The sequence below is a fragment of the Trachypithecus francoisi genome, unplaced genomic scaffold (genome assembly GCF_009764315.1).
Source record: "Trachypithecus francoisi isolate TF-2019V2 unplaced genomic scaffold, Tfra_2.0 Lachesis_group5, whole genome shotgun sequence".
NCBI lineage: Eukaryota > Metazoa > Chordata > Mammalia > Primates > Cercopithecidae > Trachypithecus > Trachypithecus francoisi.
Window position 1 is genome coordinate 24,429,719 of NW_022681470.1, and position 21,018 is coordinate 24,450,736.

The 21,018-nt window shown below is 46.3% G+C and overlaps 2 protein-coding genes and 2 non-coding genes across 14 annotated transcripts in view; 3 read left to right on the forward strand and 1 right to left on the reverse strand.

Annotated features, from left to right (window-relative positions):
* RCSD1 (RCSD domain containing 1) overlaps window positions 1-2,482 on the forward strand; it is a 76,142-nt gene extending 73,660 nt beyond the window's left edge. For 5 of the 8 annotated variants that reach the window (XM_033196915.1, XM_033196919.1, XM_033196913.1 and 2 more), the window contains 2 exons: window positions 168-349; window positions 906-1,042. In XM_033196915.1, the coding sequence (XP_033052806.1) occupies window positions 168-332 (165 nt within the window). In that variant the 3' untranslated portion in view covers window positions 333-349; window positions 906-1,042. Of the gene's footprint in view, window positions 1-167; window positions 350-905 lie in introns of all 8 variants that reach the window. The other 3 variants (XM_033196917.1, XM_033196916.1, XM_033196918.1) reach the window with 1 other exon arrangement.
* A 9,361-nt stretch (window positions 2,483-11,843) lies between these two features.
* TRNAP-CGG lies at window positions 11,844-11,915 on the forward strand. The gene has a single exon. It is a non-coding gene; the product is annotated as a tRNA-Pro (tRNA).
* A 684-nt stretch (window positions 11,916-12,599) lies between these two features.
* On the reverse strand, window positions 12,600-12,671 carry TRNAP-AGG. Its single transcript has one exon. It is a non-coding gene; the product is annotated as a tRNA-Pro (tRNA).
* A 6,443-nt stretch (window positions 12,672-19,114) lies between these two features.
* The window catches only part of MPZL1 (myelin protein zero like 1), a 66,880-nt gene continuing 64,976 nt past the window's right edge, over window positions 19,115-21,018 (forward strand). For 2 of the 4 annotated variants that reach the window (XR_004434346.1, XR_004434347.1), the window contains exon 1: window positions 19,115-19,412. Coding sequence is in view for 2 of the 4 variants with exons in the window: in XM_033199797.1 (XP_033055688.1) it covers window positions 19,322-19,412 (91 nt within the window). In the remaining 2 variants the exon portion in view is untranslated. The remainder of the gene's footprint in view (window positions 19,413-21,018) is intronic. The other 2 variants (XM_033199797.1, XM_033199798.1) reach the window with 1 other exon arrangement.

Sequence of the window (21,018 nt, forward strand, 5' to 3'; positions counted from 1 at the left end):
TGCACCCTCCACCATTCCACAGTAGGCAAGGCATCCCCTCATCCACTCCTGCAGCCTCTTTGCCCAAATGCCTGCACAGCAGCTGAAATTGCCTGCAGCCTGCTTAAACCCAGCCCTCACTGGTACCTGGAAGTCCTCTCACCACACCTCTATCTTTCCCTCCACAGGCCTTTTCTGATTGCTCTGAGGACAAATGCCCCCCTGCTCAGTATAATCCATTAGGATGGTCCACATCACACTCCACCTTGTACTGTGGTTACATTCCCAAATGTTACCATTTCTCAGCTAAAGAACTGATGGAGACGAGGGTGGAGTCCTGGTACAGCTCCTAGCACAGAAGGATCTCGAAGTAATACCTTCTGAATGACTGTTGAATAAAAAGCTACTTTACTGTCCTTTTACTCAAGTGTTAGTCTTTTATTTTCAACTCTTTCTGTCCTTTTTCCATTTATATGCTGCCAAAGAATCTTGAGCAGAGTTTCAGGAGAGCACATTGCATGGGAATGAGTGAATAGGTAAGAGGCCAAGATAGAGGGAACTCAGGCATCAAGGGGTGGGCGGGGTCACTTGGTACTTGACGACTCAAGCTCTGATCTCTAGGTTAAAATCCTGACTTCACCACTTACTAGCTGTGTGACCTAGGGGATATAACCTCTCTGTGCTTTCATTGCCTCACCTATGACAGAGTTAATAGAAGTACTTACCTCATATTGCTTTCGTGAGGATTAAATAAGTCAATGCATAAAAAAAAAAACTAAGTCGGGCACATAGCATTCTTATGACTATCATTCTTACTACTACTCCTACTGTTACTATTGCTTGATCCAGCATCCCCGAGGAGGGATACTGAGTGTCAGGATTTCCTCACCATTTTCCTAATTAATTCTTTCCTCCCCTGTTCACAGGATGACACTCCTGTCCAGGACACTAAAATGTGAAGAACAGCTCATTGTGTCCCAGTGATGAAGTTGCTGGACACATCTCTTTGCAAGTAGCAGCAACAGTCGTAGCAGCAGCAGACGAAGGCATTGCAGAGGCAGAATGTGCTGAGAGTCTGGAGTTAGCCTGAAGACACAGGGTGGATTATTTCCTGGCCTCCACACCAAATGTTCCCTCGTAGATGGAGACTGGATCTGAGGGCAGCAGACTTTTATCAGTTTGAGTTTATGTCATTTGATGGACTTGGTTAAACAACAACTTACTCAAAACAATGCCGTGTGGCGATGAGTCCCAGGGGCACTGGTCAGCCTGTGGAGCCCTGGACACTATCCACACCCACCCATCCCTGCAGCTGACCTCCGACCTCCAAACTCCGACCTGAGCTCTGATTTAGCTTATCAGATTTGCTTGGGTAAAGTTCCTTTTTATTGTTCTAAAGTGTTTACGGTTCTCAAATATCAGTTAAAAACTAATTTTAGGTGGCCATAAACATAAAATAGAAATCCTGTAAGTTACAGAAGACCCTAAATTGTATCAAAACCCTAGAGACAACTTTTCAACTTGGTCCAAATTTGAACTGGCCAACCAGTCTTTAAAACATTGGACTGGAAGAGATAATGATTGAAACATTAAAAAAAAAAAAAAAGTGTCTGCTCCATTCTCAGTAGCTTTACCTGCCCTGTGCTTTTCCAGTTGGTAACCACCATGGGAGGTCGCTGCCTTGGCTCACTCCCTTCTCCTGCCCTTGAGAATGTGGAGAACTCCCATGAAGAGGCAGAATGGCAGGAGGTTTCATGTCCCGCATTGCATCTCCTCCTGAAAGCAAAGCAGTGATACCTGAATAATGGCGGCTGTCCAATTGATCCTGTGAGGATGAATTTGCATTTCCAGAATCCTTGAGCGTGGATTAGATGTTTCCTGGGAGGTGCCCTGAGTACCATGATGTGCAAGCTACATAATTAAAACATTTTTCTTAGTTTCCCTGGGAAGCTTTTCTTGACTCACAGCCCGGGTTCTTCTGGCCAACACAGGAGGAGTGAGTTGGGGTCTTTAGTCTCTTCTTCTTGGGTAGCTCTTGCTTTAATACTCTGTTTGGTGAGTGTAGGAGGTTCTGCAAGGGACAGGGCGCCTGACTACCCAGTCTTTGACTTATATCCTCTCCCATCTTCATGCACTCCTGCTGAAAAATGTTAATCCAAATACACATTTAAACTTAGTGTTGGTCCTTATTCTGATCTGAGTATTTTAATGTCTCAATGTGCTGATTTGGTAGCTGGAAGAATTATTCTGGAGGTCTGTTAGACTACATCCTACACTGACTTCAGAAAACAGTCTCTCAGACAAAAAGGCCTTATGTCACCACTGGTACCTCAGTTTCCTCATCCCATTTACAGTTTTTCTAACTCCAGGGTAGTGTTTAGTGTTAATATTTGGGATTTTTTTTTCAAAACTATTTTTAAGTAGTTTGTAATTTGTAACAAACTTGTAACCTGGTTGAGACTGATATTGTCATAGTTATGATAAACTTTGGATATTAGCAGAATTTGGGAAATGTGTGTGTCAATTATTTTGAGATCTATAAACTTGTCTATCTAGCTAGCTCGCTAGCTTGCTATCAATCTAATACCATCCATTTATTGACAGAGAAGTCTACCCCTAAACAATACTTGGTTTTATTTATATATGTCTTTGGGTTGTTTATACACATGCACTATCTGGGCAAGTACTTTGTGAATGTGTGCATGATTATGAGTGTGTGATGAAAAGGGCCACTTTACTTGAGGAAGACATGGAATAGAAAGTATAAGATTTAGATATGAAAAATGAAACTGCATTTTTCTTTGTTTTTTTTTTTGAGATGGAGTCTCGCTCTGTCGCCCAGGCTGGAGTGCAGTGGCTGGATCTCAGCTCACTGCAAGCTCCACCTCCCAGGTTTACGCCATTCTCCTGCCTCAGCCTCCCAAGTAGCTGGGACTACAGGCGCCTGCCACCTCACCCGGCTAGTTTTTTGTATTTTTTAGTAGAGATGGGGTTTCACCGTGTTAGCCAGAATGGTCTCGATCTCCTGACCCCGTGATCCGCCCGTCTCGGCCTCCCAAAGTGCTGGGATTACAGGCTTGAGCCACCGCGCCTGGCCAGAAACTGCATTTTTCTTCTGGAGGGTCTAAACATAGTAGCAGGCGAGAAAGGGGCAGTAAAAATGACAAGAATGTGACATTGCGGGACCATGCTTGTGGGCATCAAAATACCTTTCTATCCCCCAAGTCGCCTGTTAGTCACATTATTTGGTCTACTTTGTGAAAAAAACAGAGGCCCCATTCCCAGGGCTTGTTCATCAATGAAGGGGGCTCTTGGCAGGGAACTCGTGAAGTGCAGGGACTGAGTTTTGTTGGTGCTGCAGCCCCACTGCTTAAAACTCTCCTTTCTCGAAGCAACCATGATCAGGTGTTTTATTTGCATGGTTGATACTGCAACTTCTAAATTTGGGATTAAAGAAATTCATCTGTGTTTTAAGTAGCACAAAGTTATTAACAGGCCAGGAAGACTTTGTTTCTTTCAGGCTTCCTTAATGGGTTTGAAAGAAAACACTGATTCTTCTACATCAACAGAGCTGAAGAGTCAGAGTCATTCTTCCACTATCTTTATAGTCTAGCTTGAATTTCAAACTGTGTCCTTCCTTATTCCAGAGAGGGAGCAAGACAAAAATCCTGGATGCTTTGAAGGGATCTGCCACTATTTAAAAGGGAGTTGGGATTCTGTTTCAGCTGCATGTGGAACTAGGTAAGCTTCAGGGGCCTCAGAACTGACTTCACCCTGAACAATGCCCAGTTTTTCATGCAGGTTTTGTCCTATGACCAGTTAACTACATGTTCAATAAATATATGTCAAATAAATAAATGCGTGAAAAGGCAACCAGTTCATCATCTTCTGATTAGGTTTTCTTGATTAGGTATGTGTTTAGTACAGCCGAATGAATAAGTTCACCTAGCTGCTGGTGACAGAAACCCAACTCAAACTAGTTGATGAAAAACAGAACTATATGGATCAATGAATCTCTCCCCCTTTTTCAGTTTCATAGAACTGAAAAAAACAAACCTAAATACAGTCACCCAAGTGATGTCAGGAATCTCTCATGGCATTGGTCTCTGCTTTCCCTCTTGTTGGCCATATTTTTTTTTCTTTTTTAAAAAATTATTTAATGAATTTTCCTTAATAGCTGTAGCCAAGGCGCTCTCTCTCTCTCTCTTTTTCTTTTCTTTTTTTTGACATGAGACAGTCTCACTCTGTCGCTCAGGCTGGAGTGCAGTGGCACAATCACAGCTCGCTGCAACCTCTGCCTCTTGGATTCAAGCAATTCTCGTGCCTCAGCTTCCCAAGTACTGCAATTACTTTTGCACCAACCTAATAGCTCGGATTACAAGCATGCACCACCACGCCCAGTTAATTTTTGTATTTTTTAGTAGAGACCAGGTTTCACCATGTTGGCCAGGCTGGTCTGAAACTCCTGGCCTCAAATGATCCTCCCGCCTCGGCCTCCCAAAGTGGGATTACAGGCATGAGCCACCACATCCAACTGGTCATATTCTTAAGCAGATTCTTCCCAGTCCGCAAACCCAGTGAAAGGGCTTACTCCTTCCCCATTACTGTGGGGAAAAAATCCTATAGAGGCTTTCCGTAGGCCCTATGTGACTCATGTGTGTATACCTGAATCAATCGTTATAACCAAGGAGATGCAGAGACTGCGTGCCCTCTCCTGGAGCTAGGAGCTAGGTGAGTCAATCCTGCACTGTCTCTACAAGGCCTGCAGAGGCAAGCAAGAAGATTCCCCAAAGTGAAATCAGGGTGCTGTTACCAAAAGAAGCTATGCAGGCAGGCAAAAAACAATAGCTGTTTCTCACAGGACAAAACCTGAAACACCCAATTCCATTGTTTGCTTCAAAATTAAATTTTATTTGACCCCTTGTTCCAATCAAGTTTTTGTTCGATGGACCAGGTGAAAAAAAGGATAAAAAGAATGTCTCTATATAATGCATGATCAGGTGGTTTATGAAGATGTCAAGAGCACTGAACAAAATCCAAATGCTCACATAAAATGGGATTAGGTTTCATAAGCCACCCAAGAAAGTCAGTCTCATTTTTTATGTAATAATGTATTACTGTGCCCAGAGCTAACCTGTAGCTCTAGGGGAGCACAATGTGTTTGTATTATTCTTCATTGTACACAGTGCCTCAGATATGGTAGGTACTCAATAAATATTTGCTAAATAATGAATGACTGAATTGATTTAAGAGCTGAGATGGGATTATTTTCAACAATCATCCCTGCTTAACACCTCTCTTAACTGATAGACATCTTAAATGTTATCATTAGCTTCCTTCAATATGCAAATACTTCTGAGAGAGATCATTATTTGAAGCCTCCTTTGTCATTTATACCTTGGTGTGAGAAGGTTCTTGAGACCCTTCTCAGAGGGGGGTCACAAAAGAGGAGCAAAGTGCACAAAATTCTAGGGTCAGGAGACACACTTTTCTGCCTTCCCAGTTTTGTTGGGGTAACCCAGGCTCCCCACGAGCCCTATGCTGGATGTCCTGATCACAGTGGCTATGGATGCTGACAAGAGACCATTATTCCAGTTTTGCCCTCAAATCCCAGGAGAACTGTGGGAATTCCAGCGAAGTCTCACTGTGGTCAAATGGGGCAGGAAACTGATTCTTTGACACTCCTCAGAGGAGGAAGAGATGATGAATGTATTACATGCCTCAGAGGGTGAAGGAAGCCAAAAGAGTAAAACCACCCACATCCAAAACAGGAACTAAGAGACGTCTTACACATCCTCCTAATCCCGAAAAGCTGTGGGGCGTCTCCATGGGAGCTGGAGCAGCCAGGAAGACACTATGAGGGAAGCAGGATGCCGAAGGAAGAGGTCAGAAAAGGCTAGGATTCTGGGCAGGCGCGGTGGCTTATGCCTGTAATCCTAGCACTTTGGGAGGCCAAAGTGGGTGGATCACTTGAGACTGGGAGTACAAGATCAACCAGCATGGTGAAGTCCCGTCTTTATTACAAATACAAAAATTAGCCGAGTCTGTTGGTGTGCCTGTAATCCCAGCTACTGGGGACTCTGAGGCAGGAGAAACGCTTGAACCCAGGAGGTGGAGGCAGCAGTGAGCTGAGATCATGCCACTGTACTCCAGCCTGGGTGACAGAGTAAGACACGGTCTCAAAAAAAAAAAAAAAAAAAAGAAGGCTAGGATTACCCCCGAGTACTCCTATAAGTAATGACTCTAGTCCTTCATGATGTAGTTTTACATAGAAATTTGAGAAAGTGGCCGGGTGTGGTGGTTCACACCTGTGATCCCACCACTTTGGGAGGCAGAGGCGGGTGGATCACCTGAGGTCAGGAGTTTGAGACCAGCCTGGCCAACACGGTGAAACCCTGTCTCTACTGAAAATACAAAAATTAGCTGGGCATGGTGCCACACACCTGTAATCCCAGCTACTCCAGGGGCAAAAAAAAAAAAAAAGAAAGAAAAGAAAAGAAAGAAATTAGAGAAAGTTACTCTAACTTGGGTAAACCCTTAAGTCAGTTACCACATTTACCAGTTTCTTCTGTTTTAAAGAATGAGTAGACTGAATTGCACTTTAACCAGCATGCAGAAACAAAATTCTAGAATAATTATATGATTGGTACTCAAAGGATGGATATTACCAAGACACAGATACTCATTCCTCTCCAAGAAAACAATAGCCTCTTCAAACAATAGGACCTCCAACACTAGTCACTGCTGTTTGACTATCTAAGGAAGCCATGCGTACTAGACAGTGCCAGGCACATCCCCATCACAGCTGCACCTGGCCTCTCAGGAGTGATACAAACAGGCTTATTGACCACCTCTGGAAGCAGAAGGGATGGAGAAGCACAACAGGGCCTGCTTTACATTGCTTCTAATTCTGTGTCTCTATTCATTCTACCACGAAAAAAGAAATGCAGTTTTAAGACCCCTGCTTTCTTTGTGGCTTAAAAATGTTAATTATCCTTATTTTTTTCTCATTGTAAAAGCAATGCATCTTTATTTTAGAAAATTGGTGGGGGGAAAGAAAAAATTTTAAGAAGCAAATAAAAAAGTATTTTTAAGTCTACTATCCAGGGATAACTAATGTTACTATTTTATGGATTTTCTTCTTTTTTTTTCAGTGCATTATATGTTTGTTTTAATTCTTGGTTGGTGCAAAATTGGGATTTTACTATGTCTAATTTTCTCTTTCTTTTTTGTAACATGCTCTCATGAGCATGTCTTCATAAAGAATCACAAGTTTGGGCTGGGCGCGGTGGCTCAAGCCTGTAATCCCAGCACTTTGAGGGGCCGAGACGGACGGATCACGAGGTCAGGAGATCGAGACTATCCTGGCTAACACGGTGAAACCCCATCTCTACTAAAAAATACAAAAAACTAGGATTTTTTGTGGGCGCCTGTAGTCCCAGCTACTTGGGAGGCTGAGTCAGGAGAATGGCGTAAACCCGGGAGGCGGAGCTTGTAGTGAGCTGAGATCCGGCCACTGCACTCCAGCCTGGGCCACAGGGAGACTCCATCTCAAAAAAAAAGAATCACAAGTGTGATCATGAAAACGATACATTTTTGTGTTAACCAGAAACATCTAACCAGAACTAGCTCTGTATAAAACAGAGGGTAATAAGATAAACAGGTAATAAGATTCCCTGGTAGAAGTGAAGGTGTCCTAGTGGAGAGCAGTTCTTTCACAATCTAGATCTAAGATTCATATTATCCCTCCGACCTCATGTATTCTCAAAACTTAAAAACAAGCAAAACCTTTTGAATGAAAAATGAAGAGGCTGAGGGAGTTCCAAGAATTCATTAATAGTGGTTCAACGAAGGGACTGCAAAATTCAGAGGTACACATGATCTAAACCTCATAAAAAGGATCATGAGGGAAACCAAATAGAAATGTGTTTAGAAACACGTAGCTGAAGCTTTTGCTGGATATTGGACTAGAATCTGGAAAAAGACACGAATTTTCAGTCAGATCCAAGTTTCTGTTTAAATTGGAGGAAGGCTTGCTGTGGGTGACACAAGCCTACCAAGACAACAGCCATGACCTTCTAGTACACAAGCAGCAAACAAGGCTCAGCATATGAGCATGAGGCCAGTCCTGTGTGCCAAGTTAGCGAGAAGGTTCCTTGTAGTGGTGAACCCAAGTAATTAATTGTATTCTCATTTCTAAAGACTGACCTTGCTAGACAGAGCCAAGTCTGCACCACTTAAGCCTAAATTGGGTAAGAATTCAGTGGCCAGCAAATCTTAGTTATTAAATAGTCACTGAATCCTCATTACAAGTGATTTAAATGCCCATTCACAGTTTCAATAATGTCATCCCGGAGTTACTCTAATCATCTCCTAATGGATTTACTAGTTTTCTAATTTCTTTTACTCCCTTTTACACATCTGACCCCAAGTCAAAATTGTTGTCGTCAATAATACTTTAAACATTATCACCATTCTCAAAAGCTTTGATGCCATCAAAACCTTTAAATGAAATTAAAAGATGAAATCATGGGCTTTAAAGTTCTCCAAGAGCCACTGGTCCTCTTCTTCCACATTTCCATCTTACTTGTTAACCAGCCAAGCCACGCTCCTTAGCACAGAATTGCATCAAGAGTTATAAAAGTGGCCAAGGACCAGTGTTTATCCCTGTGACCAGACCAACTCTGGGATTGTGTCCTAAGGAAATATAATCCAAAGTACATAGAAAGGGGCCGGGTGCAGTGGCTCATGCCTGTAATCCCAGCACTTTGGGAGGCGGAGGGGGACAGATCACTTGAGCCCAGGAGTTGGAGACCAGCCTGGGCAACATAGTGAAACTCCATCTCTACAGAAAAATACAAAAATATTAGCCAGGTGTTGGTGAACTAGCCGGGTGTAGGTGGCACATGCCTGTCCCAGCTACCTGGGAGACTGAGGTGGGAGGATCACTTGAGCCCAGGAGGTTGAGGCTGCAGTGAGCCATGATTGCACCACTGCACTCCAGTCTGAGTGACAGAGTGAGACGCTGTCTCAAAAAAAAAATTACATACACAAAATTTCAATGAAATGTTTGACACCACTTACTTATCATACAGTGGAAGAATAATTAAGAAAAGGATGTGCCATTATCTTGATGGGATACTATGAAGCCATTACAAACAACTTAAAGGAATGGAAAAGCAGACTTGGGAACTTATTTTTATTTTTTATCCGTCTCCCCAGGCTTGGGAAATTAAAACAACAACGAACAAAAACAAACAAACAAAAAACACTTGAGAGTGTATACTCAGCAAAGATGAAAGAAGTGTCCAGCTCTGTCATGTTCCATGCATATGGTAAGTGGCAGGAATGAGTCAGAGCTCCCAGGAGTGGGATACAGCTCAGGCAAGGCAGAGAGAGCCCCAGCGAAGGCACGCACACTCTCAAAGGGAAGGAGGGCGACACTTAGCTGCTCAGGGCTTGCCCTAATGAAAACTCTCTCCCCAACCTTCCCCACCCTTGACCATCCTCAAACTACCAGTGTGCTAAAAGCAATATCCAGTCGGGCACCGTGGCTCAACCCAACACTTTGGGAGGCCGATCACCTGAGGTCGGGAGTTCGAGACCAGCCTGACCAATATGGAGCAACTCCGTCTCTACTAAAAATACAAAATTAGCCAGGCGTGGTGGCCCATGTCTGTAATCCCAGCTACTCCGGAGGCTGAGCGGGGAGAATCGCTTGAACCTGGGAAACAGAGGTTGCGGTGAGCCGAGATCGCGCCATTGCATTTCAGCCTGGGCAACAAGAGCGAAACTCCATCTCAAAAGAAAAGAAAAGAAAAGAAAAAAAGCAATATCCAGTTCTCACACCTTAGGTCAGTGAGAGGAAGAAAAGTGGTCTCAGACAAGGAGAGGGTGTCAATAGTTTTACGCACTTCCAAACAAATAGAAGGCGTAGACAGGGCTGCCCACCTTAGACCTGGCTCCCCCTGCACCAGCCAGCGACAGGGCTCTCTACAGCGCCAGAGTGGGCTAAAGAAAGGTTTTTCAGTGCTCGCTGTTTGTTCTGAGGTGTCTTTATTGCATTTTCCCCTGTTACGCTCCGCACGGGCATGAACCCTGGTCCTGACCTCCTATCGCTAAGTGTCGTCCCAAAAGCTCACTGACATTAAAAGCAAGGGAGGGAGAAAGAGAAAACAGCAGAGACGCGGGTGCACGTGGGAAGCTCTCGGTTAGCAGGTGAGAGGGCAAAAGCACCACTAGGACCTGGAAGAACGGTCTGACCAGGCTACAAAGCGATGGATTCCTTTTACGCTGAACTGAAAGGAGCCTAAGAATGCAAGAGTATTTTAGAAATAAGGGGCCTCTGCAACTTGGCCACAAACTGCAAGGAGCCGGAGTGCAGGGTGGCGGGGGGGGGGGGGGTCGTGGGGCGGGGGGAAGCGGTGAGAGCAGTCCGAAGGCAGACAAGACGAGCTAGCCCCCAGGCCGGGAAACCACACCCGCGGGAGACCCCGCACTCTAGCTCCTCTGGGCGGAAGGGCCCCAGTGCAGGCGCACATTTTTTGCTGGATGGGAGGGAGAAGACCGGGCCCACTGCCACTGCCCTCTCTCCTCCAACCTTTCATGGTACCAATCTTCTCCCCCACTCTCCAGTCCCTTTTATACGCCCCAGCCCCCAGTTCTCCCACCCTCCAGGACCTCGGGAGTTCCTAGACCAGCGCCACCGCCAGCTCCTAGCCCTGTGGACTTATGTGAGCGACTTAACATCTCTGAGTCTCAGTTTCCTCATCTGCAAATGGAGATACAATGGCACCTAGGTGATTATTACGAATATCAGGTGAGTTCAATACAAGCAAAGGGCTTAGAAGAGTGCATTACCCCCAAATGAAGGTTCGGGGAGTTAATATTCACTCTTTCGGGCCGGGCGCGGTGGCTCAAGCCTGTAATCCCAGCACTTTGGGAGGCCGAGACGGGTGGATCACGAGGTCAGCAGATCGAGACCATCCTGGCTAACATGGTGAAACCCCGTCTCTACTAAAAAATACAAAAAAAACTAGCCGGGCGAGATGGCGGGCGCCTGTAGTCCCAGCTACTTGGGAGGCTGAGGCAGGAGAATGGCGTGAACCCAGGAGGCGGAGCTTGCAGTGAGCTGAGATCCGGCCACTGCACTCCAGCCTGGGCGGCAGAGCGAGACTCCGCCTCAAAAAAAAAAAAAAAAAAAAAATATTCACTCTTTCGTTTCCCACCCTTTCTTAGCTAGGATTCGGGTGTAACCTTCCCTCGCCCGGGTTCCCCATCCTCATTCACCGACCCACTCGTGGAGCGAGTGGGCCCAGCTCTGCGTGCACTGACGCGCTGGGCGGGGCGTGGCCAAGTTGCAGAGGTCCCTTATTTCTAAAACACTCTTGCATTCTTACGCTACTTTCAGTTCAGCGTAAAAGGAATCCATTGCTCTGTAGCCTGGTCAGGCCGTTCTTCCAGGTCCTGGTGGTGCTTTTGCCCTCTCACCTGGGCGGGGGACCTGGCACCGGGCTGCGTCCTGAGGCGCCCTGCCCCCAGCGTACTTTCTTCTGCCTGTACTGCCGGCGCCCGCCAACACTGCGAGTGGAACCGCCGGGGCCAGCCCGGGCTCCGGAAGGCGGCTTCCGGGAGCGCGTGAGAATGTGGAGGCCCCGCCGGCTATGGGGGGTTGGAACGGCCGGACCAGGCAAAAGCCTGTCCCTCCCTGCTCCTCCACGCGGCGGGGCGGTAAGCGCTCCGGACGAGGCTTAGGGAATCAGAGGACACGCAGTAGAAGGGTCGCAGGTCGTGGTTGTTCGGAACGTGCGGCGAGCGGCGGAACAAGGCTGAAGGGAAGCGCTGAGAGCAGTCTTGCCGAGAGCGGCTCGTTGGTCTAGGGGTATGATTCTCGCTTCGGGTGCGAGAGGTCCCGGGTTCAAATCCCGGACGAGCCCAGGCTTTTACCCCCCCACCTACACCCAAAATTTAAAAACAGATTTTTCACCCCCGTTCCCCACATATTCCATTCAGAAACTTAAATGAAAGCATACTGGTCCCATGAGCTCAAATGTTGATCCCCTTTGTGTTTTGAAGCGAAGGACCATGTGAGCCCAATTAATACAACATATGGTTACTGTACGCCCAAGGGCAACGCATTCAAATTGCTTTGTACCATGTAAACACACACTTGAAAAATAGACGCCTAGTGCAGAATCCTGTGCACGCCTTTAACTCCTCCAAACGAGCAGGGGGCGTCATGGATTAGCAGGTCCCGGGGTTCGGGAATGAGCATTTCCGAGATGGGGGCGCTCAGGAGATACCCCCACCCCCGGTGCTCGGCACTGTCGTGGATGGGTTTAAACTACGCCATAGGCAACCAAGAACAGATCTCCCGATGTCTGTACACGCGCTGCACCCAGGAATAGACAGGTAAGAACAACGTTTTCATAGTACAGTACTACATTACTAGCAAACTTTTTGCATTTTCAAAATGAGGCCTTTTAATGGTATTCCAATGTGGAATGTGCTCCAAGTTTCCAAAAGTCTAAATTTTGTGTTTTACTCTGACCAACCTGTGTTTATTACGTTTAGTAATCTATCCCCAAAACATGCACTTGGGAGGTTCTTACTCCAAAAGAGGGCTCGTCCGGGATTTGAACCCGGGACCTCTCGCACCCTAAGCGAGAATCATACCCCTAGACCAACGAGCCGCCGTAGCTTCTGACTTTCCGTCATCGCTGAGGAATGCATAGCTATTTAGTCCGGCGCCCTCATGTGGTTGTTCGCATGTTAGGATTCGATCTTTCGGTTGTGTTTGCTTTCTTTTTTTTTTTTTTTGAGACGGAGTCTCGCTCTGTGGCCCAGGTTGGAGTGCAGTGGCGCGATGTCGGCTTACTGCAAGCTCCGCCTCCCGGGTTCACGCCATTCTCCTGCCTCAGCCTCCCAAGTAGCTGGGACTACAGGCGCCCGCCGCCACGCCCAGCTAATTTTTTTTGCATTTTTAGTAGAGATGGGGTTTCATCATGTTAGCCAGGATGGTCTCGATCTCCTGACCTTGTGATCCACCCGCCTCGGCCTCCCAAAGTGCTGGGATTACAGGCGTGAGCCACCGCGCCCGGCCGTGTTTGCTTTCTATAGATTATGCGTTTTCAATTTTCTTTCTTTTCTGTTTTGCTCTTTGAAAATCAGTAACACAGAATAAAGCAAAGTAGTTGTCACTATCAGTATAATATCGACCTGTTATTTCGAAAACTGTAATTTTATTTCTATTCATGGCTAATAAATGGCTCTGAGTGTGGGACAATGTCACTGTGGCAGATTCCAGACTCTCTCCGTTACTGGGTTCTGGATGTTTCATTCGTTCTCTTTCGCACTTTTCTATAATGTTAAAATCTCGGTTTCTTGCCGATATTTTTTATTATAGTATTCAAAGACCCACCTGTCTAGCCTTGTGAATTCCCATCTCTGTTTTTACTCAAAGTATTCTCTTCAGCTGGAAAACCTGTTTGCTTTTGGATAAATCCCAAACTCTAACCTTCCCAGAAAAGATCCTTTAACATATCAAAACCAACTGTATGTGGTAAATAACTGGGTTTCAGTCTTATCTCCTCCAACTGTAACTTCCTAGAGTGCAAGACACCTACACCAACACTGAATTGTACTGTAGAATTGGCAACCAATTGTGTGATTGCTGTTCGATTGTCCCAATATCTTTAATTAGATATAGTAGGCATGGCTTCCTAACTATATTTTAAATTCTTTTTTTTTTTTCTTTTTTTGAAACGGAGTCTCGCTTCGCTCTTTCGCCAGGCTGGAGTGAAGTGGTGTGATCTCGGCTCACTGCAACCTCCGCCCCCTCCGCCCTCCAGGTTCAAGCAATTCTCTACCTCCGGAGTAGCTGGGATTAGAGGCGCAGGCCACCACGCCCAGCAAATTTTTGTATTTTTAGAAGAGACGGGTTTCACCATGTTGGCCAGGCTAGTCTCGAACTCCTGACCTCAGTTGATCCACCCTCCTCGGCCTCCCTAATAGGATTACAGGCGTGAGCCACTGCCCCCGCCAAATTTTTTTTTTTTTTTTGCGACGGAGCCTCTCTCTGTCGCCCAGGCTGGAGTGCAGTGGTGCGATCTCGATTCACTGCAAGCTCCGCCTCCTGGGTTCATGCCATTCTCCTGCCTCAGCCTTACCAGTAGCTGGGACAACAGGCGCATGCCACCACGCCCGGCTAAGTTTTTTGTATTTTAATAGAGACAGGGTTTCACCGTGTTAGCTAGGATGGTCTGGATCTCCTGATCTCGTGATCCGCCCGCCTCGGCCTTCCAAAGTACTGGGATTACAGGCGTGAGCCACCGCACCCGGCCCTAAATTCTTAAATACTTAGCATTGAGGCTTACCATAGGAAAGCTAGTGCTCAATGAATAATTCTGAATGGTTACAATTTGTCCCAAATTCCTTAACAATAGAAATTTTAGGTGTTTTGTTTGTTTGTTTGTTTTTTGATACAGGGTCTCACTCTGTCACCCAGGCTGGAGTGCAGTGGCATGATCATGGCTCACTGCATTTTAGTACTTTTGTTACGGGAAAAAGGGGTCTTCACCCAGAACTGGAGAGAGGGTTCTTGGATCTCGTGCAGGAAAGAATTCAGGGTAAGTTGCAGAGTGTAATGAAAGAAGCAAGTTTATTGGAAACTACTCTGTTACAGAGCAGGACATCCTCAGAAAGTAGGAGGAGAAACACCCTGTCCTTAAGTTTTTCTTATATAGTGATCTTACCTATGTAAAACCTAAGCTAAGCTGTGCCTACATGCGGGTGAGCAGACAACATGACAAAATTTGTTACTCTATTGATTTAAAGAAGACAATTATTGACATTTTAGTGTGTGAATACATAAAAGCATAACTATGATTATCTTAAAGGCATATATTGCTGTGGATATTAGGACATTTGGACTTCTTGCTGTTGTAGGAGTCCTAGGTATCTTCAGGCTGTTTCCTTAACTATAAACATCCCATGACTATGGGTCATGGCAGGCAAGGAGTGTGCCTTCTTAGTCCTAAAATGGAGCCGAACTTAAAATGGCGTTATTCTAGCTTTCCTAGAATTCTGCTTCCATATCACGTTGACAAACACGTTGATAAACAGTAATTGTGAATTGTCATTCTAGCAAATAACCAACCAGGTAGGAAACAGTAGACAGACTGACTATCCTAAATAGACCCATTCATTAATTTTATTTCATATGTCATGCATTCATCGGTTTATTCATTCATTCATTTCTCATTCTTTTTTATCTTTTTCCGAGACAGAAGTCTTGCTCTGTCACCCAGGCTGGAGTGCAGTGGCGCAATCTCAGCTCACTGCAATCTCCGCCTCCCGGGTTCAAGCAATTTTCCCGCCTCAGACTCGCCAGTAGCTGGAATTACAAAAGGCCGGCACCAAATGTATTTTTAGTAGAGACGGGCGGTGGGGGCGGAGCGGGGGGTTTCGCCATGTTGGCGAGGCTGTTCTCGATCTGACCTCGTGATCCGTCCGCCTCGGCCTCCCGAAGTGTTGGGATTACAGGCGTGAGCCACCGCGTCCGGCCTGCTCATTTTTCAACAAACATTTAACACTTACAAGTACTGTGTGGCCGACTTCAAACTGTCAACTTTCTTCCCATGGTTTGACAACAGAAAATTATAGAAAATCTAGCATTGTCTTCACCCTTCTTTGTTTTATTTCAAACTGCCCTAACTTGAGTCTTCAGTTCTTAGGGCTCCAGGAAAGGAGGGAGGATGAGAATACCTTGTATAATGTTAACAAGCTCTAGATTGCCAGGATAGTGTATTCATCAAAATCTAACTGGAAAAAAATATGCCCTGCACACCTAAGAAGTTTATACTGCTTTTCTCCTTAAAATGAGGAAGCCATAGAATATAAGTGGTTAGAGAAAATAATGTAACCACTTCAGATATCTGAAAGCCTCAGTCTCAAGAAGTCTCCCTGCTCTCTCTCTTTTCCCATTTGAATTTACTATAGCTATTATCATTTTAGGTTTTTCCCCCCAACTTCTACTTCTCTCTAATCATTAAAAGGAACTTGTCTTTTACTCGGCAGACCAAATACTTGAGTATTTCATTTGACTGTCATCACAATGATGCAGAAAGACTGACAATAACAAAACTCAGAATATCGATTGCTTCATTGGCAGTGGGAAACATCCTCATTTGGTAGCAGGAATGCCTGCTCTATCTTATCTGTCCAGGCACATGCTTCCCTAGAATTAGGTCCTCCTGAAGCGGATGTAGTACACAGATGGTTGCAGGGCCCAGGAAGACAGTGCATCTTGAGGAAAATGTTATCCCAGCTACAGTGAATTTAGAAGTCTGGCAACACAGCCTTCTCCTGTAAGAATTAACACCTCCCTAAGGACCCTTTTACCCTTGTTCCCCCGAATTGGTGTCTCTGTGCCCAGGGGAAGGAGACACTAGAACTCTAATTTTCCAATTTTCAAAATTTTCTAGCAACAATGCTTCTGGATTAAGACATTCTTTGTGAAACTGATTTGGCATCGGGCAAATCTTTCTCAAGGTGGCCCAGGATTCCTCTTTGAATCTGTCTGATTGTTATCTGTGAGGAGTCAAATTCTCAGGGTTCCTGGAACAACACTCACATTCCAGTTTTCCTCTGGCAACAGATCTTGAAGACAAGGATAGACAGGCTAGAAATTGAGACTCTTTTTCTCTTGATGATACTTCTCATCCAATTTATACCCAGTCTGTAATTCTTTTTGTGAAATGTCTCTCAAATCCTGTCTTCTTATCCCCACTGTCAATACCTTATTTCCTGCCCTCTTCATTCTTGCCCTCCTGCAGTGGTTACCTTTTTAAAACACAAATCTGAACTTCTTACACCCCTTTCACCACTCTCCACTGCCTCCAGAAAAAACAACTCAAGGCTCTTCAAAATATGACCACAGCCTCCTTTCCTGGCATTCTCTCTTCCCCTCTTTCCCTCACTCCCCTCTTCCCCTCTTCCCCTCACTCCCCTCAAACCACAAAGCATTCACACCTAATGTTTCTCACACTTGGTAGGTGGCTTCATTTCTCGATGAGTGTGCTTTTCCTGTTTTCTCTCTGGTGAACTTTTATTCATCGGTTCTCTGAGTTTTCTTTTTCTTTTCCTGTTTTCTCTCTGGTGAACTTTTATTCATCCTTGGTGAATCTTTCTAGATGCTTCTTGGGACAGTGGATTTTGGGAGAGCGAGGTATATGTGGCTGAGGTACATCACAATCAGCAGAGAAGCTTTAAACACTGCTGAGTGTCACTGTCTGTGCTGGCTTTGGGTTTCGTCCTTATTCACTCTTCCTTTTTTTTTTTTTTTTTTTTTGAGACGCAGTCTCGCTCTGTCTCTATCGCCCAGGCTGAAGTGCAGTGGCGCGATCTCGGCTCACTGCAAGCTCCGCCTCCCGGGTTCATGCCATTCTCCTGCCTCAGCCTCCCGAGTAACTGGGACTACAGGCGCCCGTCATCACGCCAGGCTAATTTTTTGTATTTTTAGTAGAGACGGAGTCTCGCCCTGTCGCCCAGGCTGGAGTGCAATGACGTGTGATCTCCTTTCACTGCAATCCGCCTCCCAAGTTCAAGCGATTCTCCTGCCCCAGCCACCCGAGTAGCTGGGTACAGTCCGGCAGCGCGCCACCATGGCCGGCTAATTTTTTTGTATCTTTTAGTAGAGACAGGGTTCACCACTTTGGCCAGTCTGGTCTCGAACTCATGACCTCATGATCTGCCTGCGTTGGCCTCCTGAAGTGCTGGGATTACAAGTGTGAGACACCGCGCCTGGCCCTCACTTTTACAAATGTAATCGAGTACTTGTTTGTGTACACCTAGTAGACGATGTGCTTGTTGCGAGTAAAGCCCAGGTGTTCTACATCCATGGTTCAATTAATGCATTGGTATCTTTTCCAACCTATGGCATGTAAGACACACTTCAAAAGGATCTGCTGACAGAAACAGGGCGAAGTGGTTCTGGTATTTTTTTTAGTTTTTTTTTCTAATATTCTCATAATTTTGCTGTACTACAATGTTAGCTACAACAGCACAGCTATCAGGAATGGCATTAAGACTGACCTTAGACAAAACCCTGAAGTGAGAGGTTGCATTTTGGGTTCTCACCATACTCTTCCCCCGCTCTTGTCCTAATTGTCTAAAGCTTGTTTCCCTTCCTCACCGTATCAGCCTCCCACCTGAATCTGCCCTGTTCCTCCTTCACACTCATCTTTCTTGTGCCCCGTCCCTCCATTTTTCCCTTTTGTAAGCCATTTTCATAAGAATCCTTCCAAATACTTCCCCTACTGATTGGACAACCCGTAGGTGGCAGACTGTTCTGGGCCAAGGCAACCAAGTTGAGCAGGGCCAGCAATCAGTGTCGGGAACTTCTGCAGGGCACTTCAGAATCAGTGTCGGGGAACTTTGGCATTCTGTTTTTCACGGACACAGACAGGAACACTGACATGCAAAAGCAAAACAATCAAAAAGCATTTTTATTTGTTTTCCAGGTAGTAGGAAATCCGAGTTCCAGATTCCCATCCTTCTGAAGCCAGGAGGGAGGTGCCTAAGAGGAGGTCAGGACAAAATGGAGACTTCTTTTTAAACTAGCAGATTTCGCAAATTGCGACACATACATTATCTAGTCCACGCAAAGGACAGGCCTTGGGGACAGGGCAAGGGGAACGTGTTCCACCTGGACGACTGAATTAGAAGTCTCTCCCCCATCAATTGAAAGCCTCACTATTTTTCATTCTGTCTTTTCTTTCTTTTTAAGGTAAATGAATTGCTTCTTTTACGTTAGGTGAGGCCGGCAGAGACCAAGAAGAGCTGAAGCGGAGGCGAGGTTAGTACCCAGCAAAGACCCGTGGCGAGGAGAGACAATGAAGAAGACCATGGGACTGGACCCTGAGAAAGGCAAAGGAGACACTGGCTGGCGGGGCCCGTAGGCGGACAGCCACGCAGGCAGGCGGAGGGCTCGGCTCGGCCTGGGACCGCTGCAGACCCAGCCTCCGCGCGGGGCCAAGCCGCCTGGGTGGGACCGAGGAGGCGGAGCCTTCCCCGTGGACGGGTGATGGACAGCCTGTCTCTCCAATCGCGTCATTAAAGGGGCGCGGGCAGGCCAATGAGCGGACAGCGAGGGCCGGAGCCGGGCTGAAGCTTGGGTGCAGAGCTGGCGAGCCGCGGCTGGGGCCGCAGTAGGGAGCGCGGCGTGGAGGTGCCACCCGGCGCGGGGGGTGGAGAGATCAGAACCCTCTTTCCCCAAGCCGAGCCAACCTCAGCGGGCACCGGGGCTTAGGGGCGCGGCGGCGGCGACTGCAGCGGCTGGACGATGGCAGCGCCCGCCGGAGCCGGGGCGGTGATTGCAGCCCCAGACAGTAGTCGCTGGCTGTGGTCGGTGCTGGCGGCGGCGCTCGGGCTCTGTGAGTGATGCCAGGACCAGGGCTGGGGCCGGGAAGGGGGGCTCCCGGGCCCGGCACACGCCCCTCGCAGGCCAGGCGCGCGTGCTGAGACCCCAGGTGGGGAGGGGGCGCGGCCTGCGCTCTCTGGGGCCGAGGCAACGCAGCCCATGGGGAACGCGGGCCCCCGCGACGGGCCAGGAAGGCGCAGAGCCTCTTTCTTCTCCTTCCTGGATCCTCGAGTGCGGAGGAGGAGGGGACAGCGCTCTATCTTGCTCCTTCCCGGGGGGCGGTCCGGGGGAGCGGGCCCGGCGGGCGGCTGCGGTGAGCCCTCGGGGCGCCTCCTGCCCCCTCCTCACGGTGACTCTGGATCGTCTGGGCCCTCCCGGATTCTGATTCGGGAACTAGGGTTCTGGCGTTCTCCACCTTTGGGAGGTGGCGGAAGGTTGCAGGTTTTTCATTTGTAGGGCCTTTGTTGGTTCGTTTCCTGTTAAGCCAGGGTTTTGTTGTACTTGTAAGTTCCCTTTCCCATGCTCTCATTCAGATTTAAGTCTCCGTAATAAAAGAGTCCTGGAATCTCATTTGCCTCATTTCCATGGTCTGCAAAACGCCAATATAAAATATTGTTACTTCTAGGTTAGAATGCAAAGAGCTTAGAATACTAGGGAGATGGCCTGGCTTAAAAGAATTTGGTCAAATCCATCATAATTCCAGACGTAGCCACCATAATTTGATAAGACATAGAGCATTAAAAAGCATAATTTTCTTAAAGGAAAAAAAAAGCTCCTTTTTCTTACCAAATATTGTGACTCAAGCTTAAGGTAAACCGTGGGCTCAATTTATGGGAATTGGATGAGTTGTTTTATGGACATCTGAAGTGGTATCTGCCACAGGACTTTTCTGTGTTGTTCAAAGCAAAGTACTTGTTGTCTCCGAATTCGGTTAAATGATAGTTATAAAGAAGGCCAGCTGCTAAGAAACCACGTAGATTTTTTTTCATTCCCTTTGTTTTCAAAATGTCAGTTGCATCACAGTATCTGAATACCAGAGTTCTCTCAGTAATTTCTTTCTTCATGGAAAAGTTCTTAATATAATCCTTGGACCAGGGAAACTAGGTGAAGTTCTGTTGGATCACCAACTGTTCCACTTAAACAGTGATTCCAGGGGCTGTAAAGCATAAAGGTAAAAGTCTCTCTACCCTCCAGAGGTTGACAGATGATGACACACTTTGTATAAGACACAATCCATTCCGTATTTTGTCTTAGAAAAAAAGGTTAAAAGTGTGTTTGGTGGTGGTGGTATTTGTGTTTAATCAAACAAATAGAAAATAGCCTAAAATTAAGATTTATCAGAAATATGCTTCAGACAATTATTATGCATGAGAGGTCAGACATTGCTATGGAGGACAAAGCAGTTAGGGTGATCTTAATTAAAATCGGGGTATTAAACGTAGCAGGAGTGCAAAACTACATAGTAGTGGAAAGGTCACTAGAGTAATAGCCCCATACACCTTGGACGTAATTCTTTAGTAATGAAGATGAATGTTGATATGTAAAAATCAACAGCTGATGTTATTGGTTCAATTTAGAAAATTATTGTATCTAAAATTCTTGCCAAATCACCGTTTTTC